Below are 26264 nucleotides of genomic sequence, written 5' to 3' on the forward strand. Positions count from 1 at the left end.
GCCAGGGTCTAGTTGACTGGCTAGGGCTGGGTGCTAGGTTGGACTGGCTGATCTTGGAGGTCTCTTCCAACCTGGCTGATTCTATGATTTTCACATATTCTGGTAACTGAAAAATGATCACATTTCCTTTGTAACTTCAATTTTGAGCACAGATTATATTTATTAATTATTTTTATGTTAATTTGTCAACAGTTTATTCAGTGATTTGGATCACGGGATAGAACCATAGAAGCAATCAGAGTTGGAAGGGACCACAAGGATCAGATAGTTCCAAACCCCCTGACATGGGCAGGGACATCCTACCCTAGAGGAGGCTGCTCACAGCCTCATCCAGCCTGGCCTTCAACACCTCCAGGCGTGGGACCTCAACCACCTCCCTGGGCAACCTATTCCAGGCTCTCAGCACTCTCATGCTTAATAAGTTCCTTCTCATATCCAGTCTGAACCTACCCGTCTCCAGCTTTGCTCCATTTCCCCTAGTCCTGTCACTACTTCATAGCCTAATAAGTCCCTCCCCAGCTTTTTTGTAGGCTCCCTTCATATCCTGGAAGGCCACAGGAAGGTCACCTGGGAGCCTCCCCTTCTCCAGACTGAACAGCCCCAATTCTTTCAGTCTGTCCTCATAGCAGAGCTGCTCCAGCCCTCTGATCATCCTCGTGGCCCTTCTCTGGATGTGCTCCAGCATCTCCACATCCCTCTTGTAATAGGGGCTCCATAACTGGATGCAGTACTTCAGGTGGGATCTGACCAGAGTGGAGTAGAGGGGAAGAACCACCTCCCTTGACCTGCTGGCCACACTTCTCCTGATGCAGCCCAGGATCTGGTTGGCCCTCTGGGCTGCAAGTGCACACTGCTGGCTCATGCTGAGTTCCTCGTCCACCCTACCTATTCACTAGTAGTATAGTAAAAAATTGATAATTAGAAACAAGTTGGGGAAAATGCTGTTGGGGTCTATTCCAAATCAGTGGAAGAGCTGTTCAGGTATGCTGCCAACTCCTTTTCTTTTTTTTTCCTCTTTTTTTTTTTTTTTTGTTTGTTTTTGTTTTTGTTGCTTTTGTTTATTCTTTTTAATAATCTGTTCTGAATTACCCTTATAAACACAGCCTTTTGCCTTCATTCAAAAGCCCAGAAACACACTTTTTAAGATTAATACTCTAAACCACTTCATTCTTACGTTGCCTGATGAATCCACAGTAAGCTTGCTCCTCCATCCCAACACTCATCTGAAACAGCAACTGCTGGGTAAGCTGAGCAAAGTAGGCTGACTCTACAGTCGAGCATGCAGTGATCAAATATCAATAAATCAATTAATAAATATAAATAATTACAACATATGAAGAAAAAAATATCTCAAAAATATTCTGCTCATAATTAACTTATAAAAATCTTTTTTTTTTCATCCTGAGCACAGACATAGCCCAATGGAAGCATTTGGCTTATTTGCATTATCTGTCATTTTAAGACTGTGAGCTGCATATTCACTTCTGGAGTTTGAAAGGATTGCTAAGATTGTCTCAATTTTCTACATGTATTTTGCTTTTCCAGATGTGTGTTAGACAGTAGATTGTATGATAGCTTTCCAAGAAAATACAAGATTTGAATTTCAAATACACTGAAGGCTCTCAGCACAGTCCATAATCAGCAAAATTATCACTCAACTCAGCACATTCTATCACAGCTAGTAATCTCTTATCATGTGAACACTTGAGTTAAAAATATTTCCAGTAAAGACTTGTAAGTGCAGAAATGTAACAACTGAAACACTGCTATATATGGTATAATTAAGCACTTGTTTTTCTGCACATGACATATGTTTTCATTCTGTATTGGAACTTGAATTGGATCTAAATTACTCTGGATCAAACAAAAATGTGTTCAAAATGAAAAAGATGGCTCGCCACTATTATTAAATCATTAGCCAAACAGAAAAATTCTGGGCTATAAAGTAAAACTGAAATCACCAGCCAAAAACTAGAACACTAATGCTTAAGTATATGGCCAGCATGCATGGTGCTTGTTCTTTCTTATATCCTTAAAACCATTAAATCAGATTTTCCTACTGATAAAAATCACTAGCTACCATAACTTCTGCTCAGTATCAACCAAAGCAGATTATTTAGACATTTATGGCTCACTTCCTAAGTAAAATCAATTAAAACACAGCCCTGGACCAAATGCTACATTTATTTATCTAATCTCAGTTCTAACAATATTGTTTTGGCACTTTTCTTCTGACTTCACCTGCCCTCTGACTCAAGGATGAAAAGGTATTTCTATAAAGCAGTCTCATATTATTTCATAACCATCATGCTGACAGCAAGATCTGGAAAGCATCTGAAGAACACAGGCCTTGTATTCCTTGAGCATCAGCTACCAGCTAACACTCTCTCTAGCATTCTGCCTTGTATCAGAATTAATTGTAGGTGGGCTTGCATTCCAGCAGGGATGGTTTTGTGAGCTTTACATTGACTTGCTAAACAACTAATGAAAATTCCAAGGAGGTCAATTAGGATTTATTATTTTTTCTCCATACACAAGAATGAGATAGAGATGGACCCCAGACCTTGTCTGTCAAAAGGAGGAATTTCTCATCACTAATATCCTTGAACCTGATTTGATCCACTCAGCCCATTGCAGTAAATCTGTGCAGCATCAGCAGGTGCACCCACTAACAGCTCAATGTCCTCTTTGCCAATGTTTGTGCTCTATTTATTCCAATCAGAGTCATGGAACTGAATTAGGCAGCATTATGGACAGACATTAAAAAATATTGCCTTTCCATTAATTTTAAATGACCTTTTAATCTATGTTTGAATATGAATTGAAGGAAAATGCATCATTTTGTCATACACCACGAGAAAAAAGGACCTGAAGAAATTGCAGAGCAAAGGTTAGCCTTTAGTCTCCAGAAACTACTCTACAGAAAAGCAATATCCTTGCAAAGATGCAGGGATACAGCAGAAATTATCTCCCCTTGTCATAAAAATATAGACAGCTTTTGGAAAACAAAGAAAAGGCATCAAATTAATGCTCAAACCTCTTATAACACGAGCCTGAACCTCTCTACCTGTCACTTGTGATGAATATGCTCTTGTGAAAAGCCAGATTATTCAGAATTAGACATCCTTTCAAACTTCCACAGTGCTGGCAGGTCTCTAAGGGAACGGTAAAAGTAGACCTCTTCTGCATATAACAACAGTTTTAATGGCAAAAATTCATCAAAGTCTGTCAGGAGATATCTAATGAGTCAGTTAAGATAAGGAATAATGATGCTGGGAAATGCCATGGTTTCCTAGTACAAGAGGAATTCTGTTGTTTTCTTCACTAACATTAAAGGATGCAAACTGTCTTCTATCCACAATGAGATGAAGTGGGATATCAACAGGCTTCTTTACACGTGACAAGGATTCAGGTTAGTAGATAGGGTAAGATAAGCTTCAAGGCAGGATACATTTCAAACTCAACATTTTGCAATGGAAAGGATCTAGACAGATCACATAGCCAATTTTCTTTATTGAAAACTCTTCTTTACCTTATGTATTTCAATGGATTTTTTTCACACCTCACCATACTGAGAAATTTTTAGGACCTTATTCGCAGAGGGACCAAAGGGCTACATATTGTAGCTGTTGTAAACCGACAGCATGGTGGTAAGTTGATTTAACTGAGCTAAGGACAGATTCCCAGACTAGCTGTCCCTTGTTTGCATGATTAAGGAACCTCCAGAAAGCAAGTAAAAGGCAAACCAGATTTCAATGCCTTTTTGATACCACAGAGAATTGAACAGAGCCAATTTTTCACTGTATTTTCTGTAGAAATGCGTTCATTTACCCTTATATGAATTATGTGACCTCGTATGCCTTTGTTTACACTGCTCTGAAAATACTTTTTGACAGGAAAACAACAATAAGAATTTCTATAGCTCACCATCAGTAACCTCCAGCTGAGCTTTTGCTAAAATGCTTCCAGCAACTGTCAGTGCTTGACAAATGTAGTAGCCTGCATCGGACCGCTGAATGTTGGTGATCGTGAGGTCTCCGGTTGGTGAAACTGAATACCTGCTGTTGGGCTGGAGAGGCTGGTTTGGGAAGAGTAGATTCTGCAAAGACAATTCATCTCACATCAGTTCAAAACATCACAATCACCGCTTTTCCCTCAGCTAAAGAGACTATGCTTTTCCCTTAAAAGTACTATACCTAAGCTAGAAGACAAAGATAAGTGTGGTTATGATTTCAAGGCAGCCTTCCCTGCCTGGGGCAACTTTAAATTCTAAGCAGCCCTTTGACAGCACACAGTGGCTGGGGGGGGCAAGGCGAGGAGAAATTTTCCAACAGTCATGCTCGAGTGATTTGTGTTTCTAACACATTCATCTTCCTTCTGAATGTAATTGCAGTAATAGTTGGCTATCAAACCAGGAGGACACAATACTTCAGAAAACTAGCAGAAAGAATCAAACCCTGGAGACTCGAGGGAGAAAAGCACTGCTCTTTGGCTGTGAATACATTCTGGGCAAAGGAGAAAGTAAAAGCATGGCACAGATGGGAAGTTGTGAGGAAGATACAAACAGGTCATAAAGCAGCAGAAGCTGTCAGAGCTTGAGAACTTGAAGGAGAAGTAAAAGGAAATTAAATGAGAGACCTACCAAAGCAGAAAAGCAGCATGGAATCTTGAGGGTGAAGAGAAAGGTGTACATTTGATGTGGGAATTATGGATGAGAAAAAACCTTTTCATGTGTCTGAAGGGGTCCTGCAGGAAGGTTGGGGAAGGACCATTTACACTGTCTTGTAATGACAGGACAAGGGGTAATGGGTTTAGACTGGAATAGGGGAGGAGATTTAGACTAGGTGTTAGGAAAGGGTTTTTTCCAGTGAGGATGGTGAGACACTGGCACAGGTTGCCCAGGGAGGCTGTGGATGATCCCTCTCTGGAGGTGTTCGAGGCCAGGTTGGCTGAGGCCTTGAGCAACCTGTTCTAGTAGGAGGTGTCTCTGCCTATGGTGGGGGGTTGGAGCTTGATGGTCCTTGAGGTCCCTTCCAACCTAGACCATTCTGTGAATCTAAGAGAGAGGGTAAAAATTTGACATGGGAATTATGAAGAGAAAAAACATTTTCATGTGTCTGAAGGGGGCCTACAGGAAGACTGGGGAGGAACTATTGACAAGGTCTTATGATGACAGGAGAAGGGGTAATGGGTTTAAACTGGAAGAGGAGAGATTCAAAGTAGATGTTAGGAAGAAGTTCTTTACAATGAGGTTGGTGAGACACTGGCACAGGTTGCCCAGGGAGGTTATGGCTGCTCCCTCCCTGGAGGTGTCCAAGGTCAGGCTGGATGAGGCCTTGAGTGACTTGTTCTAGTGGGAGGTGTCCCTGCCTATGGCAGGGGGTTGAAACTGGATGATCTTTGAGGTCCCTTCCAAACTAAACCATTCTATGATTCTATGATTTTATGTAGGATAAGACGTCAGTAAGCACAAAAGAGAGAGATTAGCTTTTGCCTTTGGGCTGGGTTGGAGGAAAGAGGTATGTCAATAAGAGTAACTGGAATGGATGCAGCAGTTGTTGCATATGATGAGGGACTGAAAGAATCAATAATACAGAAAAAGACTGAAAATGTTTTAGTGGTGATGGCTGGCATTGCTTTTAGTGAAAAAGGTGTACTGTCTGGCACAGCTCTTGACATGAATAAAAGAACAGAGGAAGAGAGGAAATGTGAACAGAAAGGTCACCAGCATTATCCAATGAGACAGGAAAGGGAACAGGTTAAACAACAACCAAACAACACTAATTACAAGAAATGTGTCAGCTCAACAAGTCTCCATGAAACATACAGTTCTTTGTATCAGGACTACTCCAAAACACTGCTACCATGCAGTGCTAAGTTTACAGTCACTATTTTAGCTCTGTATAGCTTTCCTGTGCTTTCTAATGATGACTCTGTATTAACTTGCATTAACCCATATAGGCTAAAAAGAAAACTTCAAACTATGCAGTAGGGTATCCAATGCACTTTCTGTAGCAGACCTTAATGGTTTACAAAACAAATATTTGGGAATGACAAGCAATAAACTTGGGTTTAAAAAAAAAAAGTTGCTTTAAAGTGAAACTCATACTTCCACTCTCTGATTTTGGCAATAAAAGAAGAGAGATACCCTTTAAATAAGATCTGACACTCCCAAGTATCCTTAAAATTGTGTTAGCCTACAAATCTACTTGTCATCCTAGGGTGAGTCTTTGCCTTTACTCTTTTTCAATGTCAATGTTCAAGAACTCTTTTTCACAGCAAATTTTCCCTCAAAAAAATCAATATGCACCCAGCAAACATGTCAGGTCCAATGAGAAAAGAAGTGTGAAAATTCTGAAACAATTTTCAAGCTAAGTGGGTCTCAAAAAATGCTTTGAAACTTTCAGAATAACCTCTGCCTGCCACAGATACCTACTGAATAAGGGCAGTCTGAAGGCTCTGCTATATTTTATGAGACAGCAGATTTCTTTTATATGGCTGAGCTTGACTCCATTTATCACTCATTATGCAAAAAGAAACACAATGGAAAAGACAGTGCAAGGATCAAGCTCCTGACTCTTTAGAGGAAAAAGATCCACTGCATTAGAAAGGAATGGCTGCCCTTTGAATCTTCAGCATGGGCTTGTCTGTTCTCTAGAGGTGCCATGTTCCAGTGAATATTCCACATTCATTGGGCTCATGACTCCTCCCTTCAAAGACCAGATAGCTGTGAATTATTATTATTATTTGTCCTAAATGATACTACAACCCTTTTTAAAATGCTTTTACAATTTCATTGGTTTTAATTAGCTGTTGGCTTGTTCATTTGGGCAGAGAGGTTGCACACCAAGTTGGAAACAGGAGACTCAGAGTCACTCCTGATATAACATCATGGAACACATCTCAAGGAAGAATTTAATTCAGAGAATCTAAAGGTTACACCGTGCCCTGGTGCATTTCATTGACAGGTGGCTGTTAAACACTGGGGAAAAGGCTACCGAGTACAAAGGACCAGATGTTTCTGCACAAACTGGCACCAGAAAAAAATTACTCAGGAGGGAAGAGCTCTCCTCCTTTCCAGCTGGTTGTGTTCAGAAACATGGGATTGAAAAATGGATTCACAATGAAAAATATCCTACAATTACTGGAGAGGGCTAACATGACTGCAGAGCGTTACTCAGAAAGCTGTCAGTAGTGCTGCAAACAGTGTCTCGAGCAAAAGCCAAAGTAAATGCTGTAAAGTCAAGCAGCAACTTACAGCCAGAAACACAGAAGTGAAAAGGTAGGCAATGTAGCCAAAACACTGCTCTCCAGATTTCTGTGAGATACATTTCCACATACTGTATGTGGAAACTCATCTACTATATGACATCTCATTGAAAATCTGGTAAATTACATATTGAGATGGTAACGCTCACCTGTGTTACTTCACTGACACTCAATTGAGATCAACAGGAAGGTGTAGTGAATCACATTTCCACCATGTAGGTATCCATTTTTATGTTGCACTTATTTGCCAAAAAAGAGACCATTCTTACCCTCAGGGATCTGGCTCTCAATATGGTAATTAATTTTCCAGGTTGATAATTAAATAGCTTCAGCATGGTAAAATCAGTAGGTAATAACATTCAATTAAAGGCACAAGATGCATTTTCACCTTAAAATGTTTTTACCCTTGAAGTGATACCAATGGTAGAGGATAAAATAGAGTATTAACACTTTTCAATTACGCTAAATGACTTTAATCCTGCAAATGATGTCCTACTTTAATTAGAAGCTCTTCTCTTTATTACAGCGTGATGGATGTCCACTTTATTAGATTCAAGTGTGACACTATAAGCTCACTTTACATAAACATTACCATGTTATTAAAATGTTCTACAAGGAAGGGGTTTGAAATGTTTGTTAGCACATCAGTACTTCCGTCTTTAATTTCAAGACGCTCTTCTACTTTCCCTTTGGAATAATTTTCACTTTAGTGAGACTCACAACACTGTGCTTTTCCAGGATGTGATCTGTGGAGGCTAGATCTAAAGCTCTCCAAAACAGTGCAGTGAAAGGAACACACTGAAGATAAAGCTTACACTCCTACAAGCCTACATTACAATGTAATAGCGTTACATGTTTGTAAGCCACAAAGGCAACAAAGTGCTGTCAGCCTTGATTCTGTCGTTCTGGACTGGTTATCTGACCTCATGTGAAAGTGAAGCAGAAACAGGTGAAGGCAGAGCAGGACATAGTTCACTTCTTATCCTGTTTTTAAACACAGTGCCTCCAGATTAGACAGAAGGCACGTCTGCTCTGCATAGCACAATGGATATTTAACTCATGTATTGCCACATGGGAAAAAACAGCACATGACTCTAAAAAGGCTAATTCAGCCAACAGGGAGGAGTACATGGTATAGATACATAGACAAATACAGCCACGACAAGCCTCACCAGGGAGCTGCAGAAGACACTATCCTTTGGCATCAGCGTGCCTCTTTCCATCTTTTCTCAGGTACAAAAAAGAATATAGCCTACAGGTTACAGAATTCAAATTTAACACACTAATGTGAACTCCACGTTGAAAATGAGAAGGTCTGACTTCTGCTGTGACATCATGCCAATACAGCAACAGCAGTAAAAAAATAGCATGACATGACATTCAAATACTTAACTGTATAACTTAGTGATGGATGATGGCAACAATGACATTTTAGCAATGTCAGAAACCTTGCTTTCAAAAAAAATGATAGTAAGAGGTCAGGGCAATATTTCCAAACCCATATTTGGAAATTTCCTGAAACAATTTACTGAAGAAAGCATCTGCCAGTTGGGAAGCCTGTATCTGTATGCACTAGGAGAACACGCCAATGCAAATCAGCTTGCTAGATGTGTATCTGCTTCATCACGTCTAGACAGGTTGTGAACTGTAATTACTGACTCTGATTAGTTAAAAATTGAGTCATAACTTTTTATCTCCTATGTTTGTCTCACCCACCTGTTTGTTGGATATTTCAGAATGAAAAGTCTTTAAGATGTATGCTGTTGGGTTTTATGTGCTTATAGAGCACCCAGTTTCACGAATATAAATCGACTTTGAGTTCTTCACAATATTAGTATGTTAGAAAGAGAACAAAAAATGGTAGAGAATACTGATAGGATAAATGCCAAATTCCTGTTTAAGACAAATCAATATGAAAGGTGATACTCTAAAATGTAACAGCACAACTCTTTAGATAGTAACATACCTGGCTTCCTTCTTTTTGCCAGAAAACAGCTGGCTGTGGATTTCCTTTAGTTTCACAAGGAAAAGTCACCGTTCGACCCTGGGCTACAATTTGGTCTCGTGGTCTCACCACAAACTGTGGGGGAGCTACAACGTAAGAAAAAGAAAAATGGTGTAAATTTAGGATATTTTACACTGGGGAGATGAGGAATATTGAAGGAAAGACACAACATTATGGAGACTTATTTTATGCCAAAGGACATAACATCAGAAACATTAATTAGTATAGACAGAACTAGTATGTAAACAACAACAACAACAGGAACAAAGAGAGTAGCAGTATGTGATATCCCCAGTTGTAAAAAATCCCAAACAAACCCCCAAAACTCCAAAGAAAGCCACTGCAACCATACATGCTGGAGTAAATTCTCATGACAATACATGTTAAGCAGCAGTCAGGTGCTTATGATGCCAAACCTGGATGTATTCTACCTTTTGTGTGGGCAGACGTCAGCACTCTCATACCCTTTAACACTACACAGAGCTTGTTGTGTTGGACCTATGAGGTATTGCAAGGCATGAATTGGGATATAGAGACTGCATTTTTCATGACAGCAGGAGAGAAGTTCAAAAGCCCCCTCACTTCTCTTGTGATAATGTGGTCAAGAATGGACTGGGAATGAGGACCTGTTGCAAAAATAACAGTCGGAAAAACAACACATACTTGAGAGATCCAGACTTCTATGAAGACAAGAAAAGAAACAGGGGTTGAAGATTTAATGGCCATCAGCAAGCAGTGATGTGCTCGTTTGAAGCTAGCTAGAACGTTTTGGTGAGAAGGATTAGACCACAGGCTGTGAAAGAGTAGCAAATGGTGATGTCTACTTCACTCATGGGCTTGCTAAGAGATATAAGAGCAAGAATCCAAACGCAGATAAGGGACTCACTCTTTGTGCAGGCTGTGGGCTGCATTTCTCTCTGACCTCACTCTCCATCTCTCTGATTAATCCACTTTGCTTCCTAACCCCCCTGGCTGACCCTCCATTCTTCCTTGGGGCACAAGGCAATGTCTGGTGTAAGGTAGAGGGGTGGGAGAAGGTGGAAGGGCAGCTGGGAGCCCCTCCTGGGGACTCAGGTTTCTGGGAGGGCTGTTGTGTCTCTGTATTACCTTTTGTCTTGTATATTTCTGTCTATAACTGTATACACTGTAAATATCTGCTTGTTTATTGAGCTAAGCTGTAAATATAAGCTTCATTCAAATTTCCAGAGCTGACCGAGCCTAGTCTGGGTGATTCCCAAAGTGTGTGGGGGTGGGGAATACCCAAACCACCACAAGTGATTAAGAAAGAACTGGTATTCCAGGAGATCAAGAGGTGACAAGGAAAAGAGAAAAGGAGAAAGTGGCGTTAAAACAAGAAAGAAGAACCAGGGCTGGCTGTGTTTTCAAGCAGATGGCATGAACAGTGTTCAGATGTAGCAGAGCAGGAAGCACAGTCAGAAGTGAACAATTTCTAAAAGACAGCTGCAGTTTGACTTATCTGGGGCTACTGATGGACAACAGACTGTCAATGCTTGGTGGGAACAAGAAGGAAGAAAACAAACAAGAAGGTATACACCTTTTAGGTGTTGCCATGCAGAAGGAGAGTGGGGAAGATGCAGCACTGGAAGAGTTGAGAGAAGAAACTTGACAGCAGTAATTCTGTGGAGCACGATGTCATAAAGCAAATTATTTCTCTCTGCATGACTTGCAAAAAAACTCCTGCCTTGGTGGAATTCACTGGAAATGAACTTCCTCTGTCTGGTGTATCTTAAAAATGTAAGCAGTATCTCCAAATATTCTTATCAAAAGATTAGCTAACTTCTGGGGTGGGAAGAAATAGTTAAGAAAGAAAACCTGAACCACAGTTATTTTATTCCACTATTGGTTTGGTGGTTCTGCAGAAGGATGGTTTAGGAACACTAAGCTTTTAGGTAAACAGAATTTAAGTGTTTTAGAAAACCATATTTTCATCATTATAATTACAAACTATTTAATTAGGCATGAAGAGCAATCAAGACCCCACTTCCGATTACACCTGCTGACAGCACAGACATAAATCTGCTATCTGCATACAGATGCATGCAGATCTGATTTTGTTCAAAATACATTTTGCAGTTATCTCATGAGGTACTTCCCAAGCCTTTACAGGTCAGCAGGGGTCCTACAGAGCACCATTTGAACAGCGCTGGTATAATGCACTCTCAAAACAAGAACCACAAACCACTTACTGAGTGTGAATCACCACTAGTTTAGAAGGCAGAGGGTAAGGACAACACAAGGAGGCTTCCTTTTGTCTCACAATCCTAAACACAGGTTTGGGCTCTATGGAAGAAGAAGTGGCCATTTCTTTCCCAGGCCTCAGCAGGTGCTAAGCCTTCTGAAAAGGCAGGGATGAAGGGCCAGGTGCCCTGCTGGTGCTTGTTTATATTTGCATGTTTTGCAGTTTCTGTAAGAGCATAAGCATTGCTACACATATTCCAGAATCCAAACTCACACTGTACTATTCCTAAAGTTCTGGGCTGCAAGTTATTAATTTTCCCCTACTTTGTCTAGAGTCTTCTTGTGCAATCCCTACAGCATCATTCAAACATATGGGAAGGTAAAGACAAAAAGACCTTTAAGCTGTAAACTGGAAACCTCCATTCCTACAGGTAACTCTACAGCTGTCTACCCATTTAATAAAGATCACTGAATGAGTTCAGTGTTTATTGCTCACACACAGAAGTTTGTTGCCCAAGTTATTAATACAGAATCAGTAAGTACCTCAGGCAGAGCAGAAAAAAAATATCTTTAGGTGTTATATCTGCATTTGACAGGAACTATGTATGAATTATGAATCCTATGGCTATGCTGTGTTATGGGTAGCCTCAAGACCATAATCCTTCTATCCTGACACTAAAAAGCTGGTGTCAGGAGACCATCCTATACATCATACTTAATCATGATCAATGCCTAAGATGACTTCATAGGCATGCTTGGTGTACTGGGGGCATGCTATGTAGACAGTGCTCTGAAACAGATCAACAGAAGGAATAAGGGCATGCCATTTTCATGAGCCTGTCTTCCAAATCATGTAACCAAATAAATGCAAGATAGGTAAATTTAAGGGTTCATCTGAAGCACTCTCACATGCACAAAGCTGTAACTGAATAACACAGACTTCTGAGCAGAAGTAATAGAACCAAACTTCCTGCTGTAGAAGACTTTCCAATGATCAAATTTGGTAGTCAAAGAAAGAGAGACAGAAGTCCTCATTGCTATCTAGTTTCTAGTTTTTAACTTACCCCTCATTATGTTCACTTTTATTATCACATTCAGCTATAGCTGTGTTTATAGACAGCCTCTGATAAAAATGACATTGTTTACAGCACTTGAACAACATTTTCACCATATCAGTTTTATCTGTCAATTTCTAGTTGAATAATGCAAATTGAAAAAAGAAAGCAGCAGTTCATAATTGTGGGAGTGTTTCTTGGTCAAGCCTGACTACTAAAGTACTAACTCTACCATTATCCCCAGAGAACACAAAACAACCCTGCTGTCTTGGTTCTAATTTAAATTTCCAGAGACTCAGATAAATTTGATAGAACCAATAACAATATTATAAAGTGCCCTTCTCTCTTCTCCTTCTTTCCCAAATGAAAGGGATTAGATGGAGAGAGAGAGAGAAGTAAGCACACCCAAATAAATCAATCTCACTCGATTTGGAAGTTAAAAAGAAAAGTTTAACAATAACTTAAAAGAGGTATCTGAGGTAGGGAGGTTACAAAGGTATAGGGAAGGAAAGCGAAATACAAAAGGTATAAATACAACCCAAGTTTGTGATGGTGACTTTGCCTTGTGGGTGATGGCCATGTAGTAAAACAGCTGGTAATGGTGGTATGATCGAGGCAGGAAGATGCAGAGACATGCAGAGTGGGTGCAGAGAGAGCGAAACAGGACGTCCCCCTGCTTTTATGGGACAGGAAGGGGGAGTGGGCTAACCATCACCTTGAGTCAGGTTCAGGGTTTACTCCCCCTGGAGTGTTAACCCTATACACCTGCCCAGAGACAGCAAGGCTTTGCTGACAGAATAAGAGCTTAGGCTCTTCCATGTTCCCTTGAAAGAGAGCTCATTATCTTCATATAACATATGAAGATGAACATACAGCATTATCTTCATAACAACATAGAGATGTTGTTATAAGGATAAACATTACTGCTCCCATGTCACTGAAAGGTTAACTGAGATCATGACAGCTTCAGTGGAACACTGGGCAAAACCAAAATCATGCCATTATTGCTTCTCTTAAAGTAGGTGATTTTTAAAAACATGCTAGAAAAGTACAGTTAGAGAAATAAGAGCAGGCCTGATAGGCTTCAGCTGCTAAATTTATATATTACTTTAATGCTTAATTCAAGCAAAGCATTAAGGTCATTAGAGGAATCTGTTGAAAACAATTGTTATGAATCAGGGAAACTGAGTGTTGTGACTATCAGCCTCTATTACCCTTTACTGTTTCAGATGCAACATTAACTGATTGGAATAAACAGAGTGGAAAAACTCTTCCTTAACTGGCATTTCCAAGTCAAAGACAATAGCTCTAAAAGGAACCATATTGCTTGGATTTGAGAGGACTAGCCAAAAATATGGGGGGGGGAAGAACAATTAAGACTGCAGACCTTCTATTGATACGTCTTTGTTTTTGAGAATTTTAAATGGTACACAGTAAATTAGATTTGATTTCTGGCAAATTATGCTTTGATACTGCATTCAGCAAGTGCTGGCTTCAATCAATGTCACACGAAAGCTCTGTTATGCTAATAGCTGCTTGTGAGGCTGAGTGAGATGATATGGAAATCAGATGGTTGAACATGAATAGAAAGCATAGGCCATGTATGAGGGGGCTTTGAGACGAGGGGATGAGGGGATCTTAAGGTTAATCACATCATGTTCAGAACTGTTTTTACAGCACAGAACAGTTTTCTACTGTAAGAATTAAAACGAAGATAGAAAAGCATGAGCAGTAGCCAGCATTAGTTATGCTGTTCAAAATGTGAAGAGTGTATTCTCTTGCACTCTTTCTAGATGTTGTTTTATGCATGATTGAATGGATCTTTTATTCCATTAATAAATATATACAGAGGTAGCCTCTGCTCAAGGGTTAAAGAGGTTTAGATGAAAAGCAAGAAAGAAGAAACAAACACTGTGAATTATTTCAAAGAGATTTCTTAACTCTTCTCCAATCTTATTAGCTAGCATAATCTCTAACCTGGTAGGATGGACTGCAGTCATTTCTTTCCCAGGAGTGCTGCTGAAACTAAAGGTTATGCTGAGTCACCAGGAGCTGATAAAGCTGCTGATGTAAAGAAGCTTGACTACAACAGTGAGTTCATGCCTCCTAGGTGAACTCTGGTCACCTGATATGAAATGTGGCAGAAGACTCTGAAGGGTTGGGGAAATTCACCATAATAAATTGTGAATTTATAGCAAAAAACTGTACACTGATTCCATATCAAGTACTAGAAATGCTTTCTTCCAGTAACACAGTTTTCTAAGCCCAACTTGTGATTTGTGGTTCACATTCAGTGATCCCAAGGGAATTTTATTATCATGATTTACAGCCTTCCCCTGCTCCCAGGTGCCTTAGGGCCCATAAATTATATTGCTCTGATTTTAATTAAAAGTAGATATTTTAGCAAGTTTTAGTCCATTATTGCTACCACAAGCTGAAATGGAATTGTAACCATGACATCTAGTACCAGTGGGATTTCTATTGTTTGGGTTTCTTCTAAATGTTGTCAATTTACCTAAGGCAGCTGCTATGAGACTTAAATAGTTTTACATAATCCAAACAATGAAAACTTTAGTAATCTGTTTATTATATGTACTAAGATAAAATGTTCTGATATACCATGGCATACAAGGCTTTAATTCAAAGCTCACTGAAGTTGATAGAAATTCTCTTATTTGCTGATGGGGTCTTTGGTTCAGACTCACTGAAAAAATAATACACTACAAGAAAAGACTAAGAGCAACAAATTTTAAAGCACTTAAATGACAGATATGACAACCTTTAACTGCAACTAACTTCAGTTGATAGTGAACTATCAACTGAAAATTAATTTAATTGTGAAAACTACTCAGGTAAGCTGAAGTGACAGAGATGGATGTTTAAGTTGGAATTGTTTATTATCTACAAACATATTTCTATGACTGGTTCAAAGGAGGAAAAGGGAAGGATGCTGACTTGTACATGTTTTAGGTAAAACTCAGATAATGCTCACTGCCAAGCTTTAAGGAACAAAAAGAAACACACTGGCTGGTTAAGTACCAATATTGTGTAAGGCTCAGTTCTGCTTCCAGCAGGGAAGAGACACCATACAAGCCTATTATTTTGATCTGCAGTCTTTTTCAGCATTGTAAATTTGCAGTAATCAATTAATTTCATAATAATTCTTGGAATAACCAGAGTTACACCTGTTACAGCAGTAGTTCTGTCTGGAGATAAGAGAGTCAGAGTCATAAAATAAAGGTGTGCAGCAGTTTAAGACATAACTCTATATTTTAGTTCTAAATTATAAACAAGAGTGATGAAGTTTCTGGACATTCTTTTGAACACAGATTGAATTGGCAGGGCATTGGTTGTAAAAAGAATAACAACAATAAAGTCTTGATCATTCACTGGTTTGCTGAGATGAAACAGCAATGTATAAACAATTGTGTTCTCTTGTCTCTTGGTCTCTGTTCCTTCTCCTCTCTGACTCCTCCACACTGTGTACTAACCTTTTCCTGGTAACATGTGAGCTTTGCTGGCTTTCTGTTGGGGGGGGGGGGGGGGGGGGGGCGGGGCGCAGGGGGAAGAGAAGAAGGTGGCATTGTCCCTTCTGGACTTTCTTTGTCTGGGGGGAGGAATGGACTTCTGTATTATTTTTATATTGCATATAATTGTAAATAGATGTAAATATATTTTGTATGTGTGCTTATAAATTTAGCTTGCTGTAAAATACAGCTTTATCTCACTTCCAAGTGGTCTGAGCTGCTCTGGTCAATTTTATTTGGGTGGTAAATTCCTCAAAACCCAACACAGGGTTCCTTCCCCAAACTGTCTTCTGACTTCTGAACTCCATCACCACCACAACCTTCTTTTGGAAAGCCCTCAACAGCTAGAAACTGGATATCTCAATGCTCCTTTCAAACCCTTACCACAGTGGCAATACTCATGTAGTCACTTCAGCTGGTCTCTGCAAGAGATGACAGTAATCCACAGAATAAATAAACAGAAAACTCTAGCTGTCCAATATATTTTGACAGATAAAACCTCTCTTTTACCCCTGAATGACCTAAAAGAAAGAAGTGGGATACATCTGCATGGTGGAAAAAAAAACCAACAGAGACGCGAGGGAAAAAAACTACTGGAAAAGCAGATTAGGTTCATGTTCAAAGTTTTTTTGTCAAATTCAATTAACATTACTACCAAATCTGCATTTCTTGTTGTTATAACAAAACCTGAAGCAGAAAACCCCTGAAATATGCTACTAAGAATCTGTTCTTTCTTCTCTAGGACTTAAGTCAATTTAAAAAAAACACCTAGAGAATAATTACTAAAAAAAATTCCAACACTGTCTCCCAGCCAACAGAAAAGAAAGGTGTGCACTTTCTGTCCCCTGCTCCCATTTCCAGTGCTCTGAGTTCAGCAGCAGTCCTTTTTCCAACCCACTCTTCCTCCTTTACAGCACATTTAAATATTAAGTCTAAATATCTGGCATGAATTTCATCTCAATATTAGATTCCGGCCTGCCCTTATTTAATCATACATCTCTATTTTATTATATCTTGTCCAATTATCTCCTTTAAGTGACTCCTTCACCTTACAGATGCTGCTGGAAAATCCCTTCTAGAAAGCTCTTCACTTAGGTTTGATGCACGTAAAGAAGGGCAGCACTGATTCTTTCTGTCCAATAACTTACATTGCTGAGGACTTTCTCTACTCCAGAAAATGCTTTTTAATTCTTTTTTTCTTTTTCCTCAAGCTTCTGAGACTCAGGATGTAGCCTTTGCTTAGATCTTTGCTTGTAAAAGATCTTTGCTTTACTCAGATCTTTGCTTGTAAAATAAATGGTTTTCTAAAATGTTAACATTTTAGCCTACTCTCTACTGTAAACTGTAAGATTAGGGCATTCCTTGTGCTACTAGACTTTCAGTTTAGCAAACAAAATATATTATGTCAACAAAAATATACATAATATGCCATGATTCCTTTTGTCGTGGAAGATGAGGCTCTGGCCAGCCTGCTCTAGGGTGGCGTGTCCTGCCCATGGCAAAGGGGTTGGAACTAGATGATCCTTGTGGTCCCTTCCAACCCTGGCTGATTCTGATTCTATAGCAGGGGAATTGCTGGCAACATGTTTAAAGAAGAAGAGCCTACCTCTTGCTGATATAGCTGGGTTTAATCAAAATAATGAGTATAATTTGGTTATCTCCTCCAATAAACCATGAATCCATATGACAAAGAGAAGAGTTAAGGAGATGATGAGAACAGTAAAGAGCCCAGGTGTGCTAATAGACTGCATCTATACTGAGAAAGACGACAAGTTCCTGGTTTGCTTACCCTTGAGAATAAAAAAGGCTGAGAGGAGACAATCTACCCAGTATGGGCCACTGTTAAGTGAAAAGAATAGGAGGGAGGAAGTTAAAAATGGACTATTTATGCTGAGTGACAAAGTTAGCATTCAAGAAATGGGGTATAAAGTAGTTTTGATGTTGAATAACACTGAGATCATGTCCAAACTGTAATGTGGTTAGCAGCAGCTGAGCAAAGAAGGCAAAGGGAAAAGTGAGTGGATTAATGTATTGATTTACTTGAAAGGGATTTTTTCCTTTTAGAAAAAAGGTGGAGAAAGTTAAGGGGAAGCAACATATCAAAAAACTTTTTCATATACTGATCTTCAAAGACTCAAGGAGAGACTCAGAACACATTGAAGAAAACAATTCCCAGTGATTTGAGCACGCTTCAGGAAAGTTAAAAAAGGTCTACACCCTGAACTTCTTAAAACTTTCCCAAGCTAGACTTGAGCAATAAAAAAATATAAATAGATAGATATTTTAATTAAGCAATAAATAAACTGCATTTGCTGTAACTGGGTTTTATAAGAGAAATCAGAAGCATTATGAGCCCTGGCACAGACTCGGTGCCATAGTGAAATGAGCCAATCTGACATGCTAGAACTTCAAGTACATACATCACCATCTTCCACACTTATCATTGAAGAAGAACCCTTTATCAGATCTTCTGTGTTTCTGTCCTGAACACTCTTTGGCACACTCAAGAAGATTTGGAGCAGCTAGAAACTAAGGCAAGTTCTGGGGATCAGCACTTAAATGCTCATCAGTATAGCAACTGCTCTTCAAAAGAGGGTCAGTGTTGCTTGGCTTTTAATGTGTCCAGTGTCCCCTTGCAGTGCCATTCTAGCCCACAAATTGCAGACATTGTATTTCTGTGATACCTGAAGTCACTAGAGAATTCAAATTGAAGTTCAGCTAGTGGACTTTTGCCAAAGCAGAAATGCTAAGAAATTCAGAATATTTAGGCTGGTCTTTAAAAGGTTAAAAATGTCAGAACAAGTCAGCTCCATGTTTTCATCCCTTATTGCTATACAAAGAAATCTGAATTTTATCCCCTAAGAAGTTTTTCTCTTTAATCTTAAGAGTTTGCCTGTTTTTAAAGAGGAATGATGTGTTATTCTTTCACTTAAGGAAGAAAAAGAAGAAAAACTACTGTTCACTAGGTGGTTTTCCTTCTTATGAAAACTTCTAGGGGTAGTGGCAGCAGTAGACAGGTGACACACCACACTGATACAGACTGGAGACTTCTGCCACTGAAAGATGGCACCATAGTGCCAAGCATGAGCTCACCTCTAGTCACATTGCAATCACCAATACTGTTATTCTGTGAATCCACAGTACCTTAAATGAAGGTGATATATTCATAGCTGTGCTGAAAACAAAAGCATTCATCCTATATAGGCTTTCCCCATAAGAGTCAGAATGGAGAATAATAAAGGCTTTTCCTCACTCACCAGCCTGAACCATGGAGCAACGTGATTTCTAGTCACAACACCTATTACAACTTTGTTTTAAAACACAGATCTTTCTATTTTATGTTTCATGCTGCACCATTACTAATAGACCATTTGGTCATGTCAGGCTAATTTAGGTCATCAAAACTTCCCAGAGCAGAGTGAAATGCATCATGGAGTCACACAGTACACTTAAACGTCACTAGACTGTACTTAATTAATATGAAACTTGGAAAATTCGTGGCAGGAGCTTCCTCTCTAACATGTAGGGAAGAGAAGTTTTTGTAACTTGGCTGGTCTCTCTTTACATCCATAGTTAACTCCAAATAGTTAACTTCTACCTAGATAGCAAAATTATCTACTTATTAGCTGCATGCCACTTCTTTATGGGAAGATGAATCATAGCATATGAGAGTAAATGAAGCAAATTTCAGTTGCTGAGAGGCAACTGAAACGCAAAGAACTGCATTTTCACATGGATGTAGTCAAAATGGATTTGGAAACAGGACACTGTCATTATTTGGATGATTAGTAAAAAGGTAACTGAAATATCAGACAGATTTTCAGAGATCTTCTACATGAACTTCAGGTCTTCAGACTAAAATTAGAACAGCAACTGCTTTTGAAAAGAGGGTTGGGCTGCTTTCATTTGGGCTATGTGAAACTTCTGGGCTTCTCCCAGCTTTTGTGCTTCTTTCAGCAGCTATACTGCTGCCTAGATGCCATAAAAAATACAGCAGAATGTGAAAATGAGAAAACACATATTTCCTTATCTGGAAAATTCATCTAATGGGTGAAATAATAGTAGTGATAAATATCTGGTTGCCCAAAGCCATATGGTGTAAATCCTGTCAGAAATGTTTTCAAAAGGTTATAAGAGAATATACATTCTAGAGATGGGTAATATGTTTATTGCTAGCAGCAAATCCAAACATGATGAGTAATCTGGCATAAAATTGTTAAAATCACCAGCTGCCATCCACCTCAGGCAGAACCATACCTCATTTTGTTTATGTAGTATATACCATATGTTAATAACTGCTTGAACCAAACATGGTCCTCGGTAATCCCACTCCTGAATTTTCCACTCAAGCTGAAATTTAAATGAAAACATCACAACTAACAGAACATAAATATTTGAAGCAGGCAAAAAAAAATTGAATAGAAAAAGAAAATTAATTCATTTACAATATGAATTACAGTCCTGGAACATTAAAAAAAATACATTTCTCTATTCTTCAGTGGCAAGCCATTAAAAGAAAATGGTTTGGTCTTGTTTAAAACACAATAAAAACATGGAATGTCTGCTTTGAATTGAGAGTAGTGATGAAAGGTAGAGGTACCTAGGTAATTCTCAAGCGTTACCAAGGAATATAAACTTTCAAACTGTTCCCCTACAGTTCAGCTTATACATAGATGCATATACTTAACTATGCATAATAGATGCATATACTTAACTATGTTAAAATGACACCCTCCTAGAGAGCTGTGAGCTTAATAACACTGAGCAGTGTTTGCTCTAGTTTTCTTTCTGTAAGGAGGGGTATTTTTGCTCTGCACTCCTCTTAAACTCCTGACCACAAAAATGCTACAAGATTTGTCTCACCATTCTTGTCAAACGACAGTTTTAATGGAAGATCACTTGGTCTTCTTGCTGAGGAACTGGTGAGGAAAGTTACTCCATTTTGCCTTACTGGGCTTTGAATTAAAAACAAAACAACAAACAAAGCCCCACAGGAGAGGTAGATGCTTGCTTTGCCTGCTCTTGAATGAAATGAAAATACAAACCGTAGAATATAGTTTCATTTCAGCTTGTTAAGCAAAAAACAATAGAGGTATATATTGTCACAAGGACAACACTGCCTTTTCTACAGGTACAGGTTCAGATGAAACTGATCTGCTTATACACAGCAATCACCACATACGTATATGGGAGTTCTATATGTTAAATACCTCTTTGGGGTTAGACTTATTAAGAAACTTTTCAGCCTTCACAAAGGTAATTGCTAAATTAAATCATTTGATAGAGACCATAAGCTTATTTCAGAATTGTTTTAAGGGCAACCATTCTAATTTATGTTTCCTACATTAATCATAGAAAGGAAGAATTTTCTTTGCAAGAGAATAAAACTCATGTGGGCAGGGAATATTTCAAATTGATCACAGCATGGTTACACGAGGGGACCATAAACTTGAAAATAAAGAAACTTGAGACCAAGAGCATTGGAGATGGAATTACAGAAGACTCAATGGCCAGAAAAGCTTCAAAAAAGCATTGGTGTTCTGAAATGAGACACCATCAACACTGCCAAAACCTGATCTCCTTGTGAATCTCAAGTCTTCTATGTCATGTGGCTTTCACAGGGACTGAAATATTCTTCAGTTTGTGATTTTTTCCCTTGGTTTTAAGAGTCAAAGTGAGGAAAATATCTCATAGTAAAATATCTCAATCTTGTAGCATTTTATTACTGAATTAAAAAAACAACAAAAATTTTCTTCTGAGCTTTCTCTAGTCTTATGGTTAAAATTTCTGGGAATTAACTTCTTGAGAACTATCTTAATGCCAATATAACACAGTAGTGAAAAGGACGGAAGCTTGCTATCAAAATCCCCGGGTGGAGAACAGTGAATTTCCATTCTGCACAGGAAATTCTCCAGATGTGCAGAAGCCATGCCATGAACACAGAGATACTTGGCTCTATTGCAAGCAAGCTAATAAGCATGAGATGACCTTAATTCTGGAAACAGAGACCTAACCTGAATTTCCTCTTTAAATTATTCCAACCTTTCTTCCTCCAAACTTGTAACAGCTGAGAGTTCAAACTCAGAACTTCAGTCACACACACACCTAACAAAAGTTTTGCCTAAATAAAACCAAACTCTCCATCAGTCTCCACAGACACTAGTATCAGCTTTTTACACTGAGCCAAAGAAGTCAGAGTAACTGCATTATTATTATTATTATAAAAGATACATCTGAACACCAACTACAAAAATCAGAAGAGCAGTGCAAACTGATTATTGAGAAAATCCATAGAGGCAGAGAGTAAATATCCGTGAAAGAAATTTAAATCATGTGTTCAGGATATCTCCAGAGGACAAAAGTGAATTTTGGCTACTGACACTTGCAAATTTTCCATTTTCCTGAGTTCCATTTTTATAGATTTTCAGAAGTAATTTCAAAAGGTTGGGTGGGTGGGTGGGGATCAAATTTTAACTATGGGAAGCAAAAACCCAGAGGATGTCTTCCTCTGGACTTGTTATTCACAACGGCCTTCATTCTACACAGTGCATTCCAAAATGCACTCCAAGACGACCCAAGGGCAAAAAATCAGTGATGAACCTTCTTAACAAGCACGGAAATCTACTCCATCCCCTCTTCAAATTCAAGACTACTTAATTAAGACTTTCTGAAAGACACAAGACGGGACATGCAAAGCCTGCGCTTTTACTGATATGCAATAAAAGCGTAATGAGCAGATCATTTAGGGCCTGATAGAAGCTCATAGAAGTCAATGCAATCCTTTCTGTTGATTTCAATGGCTTTTACACCAGGCCCTTAAACAGACTGTTAAAGATGTCCGAATGAATGGTTTTGTCTGAGCATCATCGCACCCGCCCCGCTTCAGCAATCGGCATTTGTTGGTGATGCAGCAAACGCGTTTGTACACAACACAGCAAGAAAATACAAAGGTCAGAAACAGCACTTTTGTCAGTCGAAATCACTTGCCTGGCATTAGACAGTCACAAACTACTGAGCGCTGGCTGCTAATATTAGCCAGTTATATGCTGTTGCAAATGAAAGATGAAGCATTGCGTGAAGCCATGCTAAAATGGATAGAAGGATGGTTACTTACCAACAGGGCGAGCTGTTGACATTACAATGGTGTAGTGAGAACATAAAAAAGAAATTAAAAGAAAAGAAAAGAATATCTGTCAGAATGCATGACGTGTAATGTTACCTTCTACTATGGATACTACCATGATTGCTAAACCTTCAAATGACAGCCTAAGTAAAACCTTTACTGTTGTTATTGTTTAGTCACATGCCACTATTATCACATTTACTTGAGTACAGCATCTGAACAAGCTGACTGGAACCATTCTTTGAGAAACATTTGTTATTATCTTCACATGCCATCATCAAGTAGCATTGTTAATGCCTGATAAAAGAGAAATTGTATTGCATTAGCACATTTAGATCCTGATAAACATACCAATTTAAACTGTGCACTGCCAAACCTCATACCAGTGTTTGCTTTCCAAGTCAAACACCAATAGAAATTTAAGCACGAAGAATCAGTACATCAGTAAGGGCTATGGGATGCCCAGGTCAGATTTTCTCATTCAGTAAGAGACATAAAAGCTTTACAGCATGCTGCTTTTGCCACTGATGAAAATATAACACACAGACTGAAATGGCTACAGGGATTTCAACCCAGAATCTCCCAAATTACTGTTTAGATAACTTCTACTTCCTAAAAAAAATTGCTGCTGAATGACTGACAGGTTAATACTGTTTGAGGTTGATATCAAGATTGAAAGCTGCTGCTGCAACAAGTGATTTCTTGATTATAGAAACAGTCTTTCATCATCCCTGCGCTGAGGAAGAAGGCTGTCAGCCCCTCTGTTAATAAAATGTAGACATCCTCTATCAGAACAGTTAAAATCTTGGACATAAAAATGACTTGAGTTCGAATCTGTGTAGGTGAAACTTCCCTTATTTTATCAGTAGAAGTAGTTACAGGCTGAGTAACAGTACAACACTTTTTTCCTATGGTTTGTTATTCTTTTTCCTAAGACATTACCCAGTTCTCTATGTTTATGTGCAGGCTAGGGACAACTGTGTGACGTGCACACCCAAAGCTAGCACAGCATGCAAAGATCCTCTGAATTATCAACTTTTCTACGGCTTTACCCTTTTATTTTGGCATATTCAATTCACTTAACTATTTCAGGCCTGCTGCCTTTTCTCATCCATCCTCTAGTCAAAGACTTTATAGCTTCTAGTATCATGAACATATTACTACTTCTGCAGAAAGATGAGAGATAAGAGTGATATGCATCTTCCCAAGAGAGGGCATGAAGGCTGAGTCACAGAATTAAAACTCTGTATTTTGTGACTGCAAATATCCTGCCTGTAACCTCATCCCCTACATTGAGAAGATGGAGCCATGAATGAGGGAGTTCAGCAGCATGCTGTTGCTGCCAGTTTTGCAGCTCTAACTACACATGACACCTGCAAGGATCAAGACATCCTCAAAGTAAATTCTCAAATGTTATGTGGTTTTGCCTCTCTACACGACAAGTGGTTGCTGTAAAAGCAGTTTAAGAATTCAGAACTAAGGCTTCATTTAATTAAAAAGGTTGTTTGTGGTCCCTTGAAAGTCAGTGGGAATTTGAGCAATCCTTTGTTTTGAGGAAATTTAGAGTAACAGCCTTCTCCATTGAATTTCCTGGCTTTTCTTGTTCTCTGACCTATCCTGAGAATATTTAACAGGCTTGTAAAATCATGACTTCCTTTGTGTTGGACAAGCACTGTGTATTTGGCTGAAAATGACAAATCCAAGGGGGAGAAAACCCCAGGATAATGAAAATCTGCTCTTGCTGTAGGAAAATTGATTAGATTATATATTTCCTCTGTTTTTTGGTGCTGGATTTTTTTGGGGGTTGTTTCTTTTTTTCCCCTTTTTTTGTTATTGTTGCTGCTGTCGTTTTTCTGCTTTGTTTGTTTGCCTTTTTTCTTTCACCTTAATTTCATTGGGTTCAAGCTTAAATGATTTCAAAGGATTTTTTTTGTTTGTGAGGTTGGTTGGTTGTAGCTGTTGTTTATATCAAAAGTCTGGGTAGCAGATCACAAAGGCTTGCTCCAGGTATGTATAAAGTGGACACAGTTCTAAGAGTGTTTAAAGCCTATTGAATTGGTTGCCAGATTTATTGGATACCATGATTCTGCCTGTGACAAAGGAACAGACTGAGAGTATTTCCAGGAGTTTGCTGCAGTGACTATCTTGCTCATGTTTCAAAATGGAAAACCCATCTTTTATAGAAGCATGAAGCATTTCTTCATCTTAAAATGGGAAGAGCTGCATTATCTAAAGAGATCACTGAAGTAATGTTTTAGCAGCTGGACTATCACAATGCTCTCTTTTCTTTGTTATATACTAACATCTCCCCCCCACCAAAGCCACTCAGTGGTTTTTTTCCCTTTGAATTCAGCAAATTAAACTGAACTGTGTCTATGCATTAAATGGATGGAAATGGAAGCTGGCCTCTTGGGTCAGTTGACCCCAGTTCTAATAAAGCAATCCATTGAGACTTTGAACATTTGATTTAACGTGTATGAAAAGAGGAGAACAGATAAAGCTAAAAATGTTTTTATTAACCTTTCACAGCTCTACTGAAAACCATCAGCATGCACCACTAAACTGTGAAATAGCGTCTCCATGATATCCATTGTGCCAAATTGCTGCTTATCCTTGGGTATGAAGTAATAACTATTGTATTCTATTTACTCACATGGAAATATTAGTCTGCAAACTTTTTCTCTCCTCAATAATCTTTAGCATGTCTGTATCTACTGTCACGCAGACATCTTGGCAATTCATTATTCTACTGGGTTTTAAATCTCCTTAGTACATCAAAAAGCAGCATATAAACACTAAGTGAGTAGTAGAGATTAAGATTATATTAGGAGACAATATGTTAGTCCTTATGCTGTAATACTTACAATATTTAATTAGGATTTTCTTTTTTCCTTTGGCTAAGGTTTAGCATTTGGATAAAGAGTAGTAGTAGAGAGCTTAATAACAGCAGAGCTAATCACATATAGTATTACTATGCATTATATTCGGCATTAGTAAACATAGTTACTTACTATACTCCCTGTACTTATCACAGAAAGGAACGTGACTAATAGCCTTAACTGATGGCTCACATATTAAAGTCTATG

The 26264-nt window shown here is 38.8% G+C and overlaps 1 protein-coding gene across 15 annotated transcripts in view; it reads right to left on the reverse strand.

Moving 5' to 3' along the window:
- The window catches only part of ROBO2 (roundabout guidance receptor 2), a 1176697-nt gene that overhangs the window by 117006 nt on the left and 1033427 nt on the right, over nucleotides 1-26264 (reverse strand). For all 15 annotated transcript variants that reach the window (XM_064152296.1, XM_064152297.1, XM_064152298.1 and 12 more), the window contains 2 exons: nucleotides 9236-9360; nucleotides 3928-4099 (listed from right to left, as the gene is read on the reverse strand). In XM_064152296.1, the coding sequence (XP_064008366.1) occupies nucleotides 3928-4099; nucleotides 9236-9360 (297 nt within the window). The remainder of the gene's footprint in view (nucleotides 1-3927; nucleotides 4100-9235; nucleotides 9361-26264) is intronic.

The sequence above is a fragment of the Pogoniulus pusillus genome, chromosome 12, assembly GCF_015220805.1.
Source record: "Pogoniulus pusillus isolate bPogPus1 chromosome 12, bPogPus1.pri, whole genome shotgun sequence".
NCBI lineage: Eukaryota > Metazoa > Chordata > Aves > Piciformes > Lybiidae > Pogoniulus > Pogoniulus pusillus.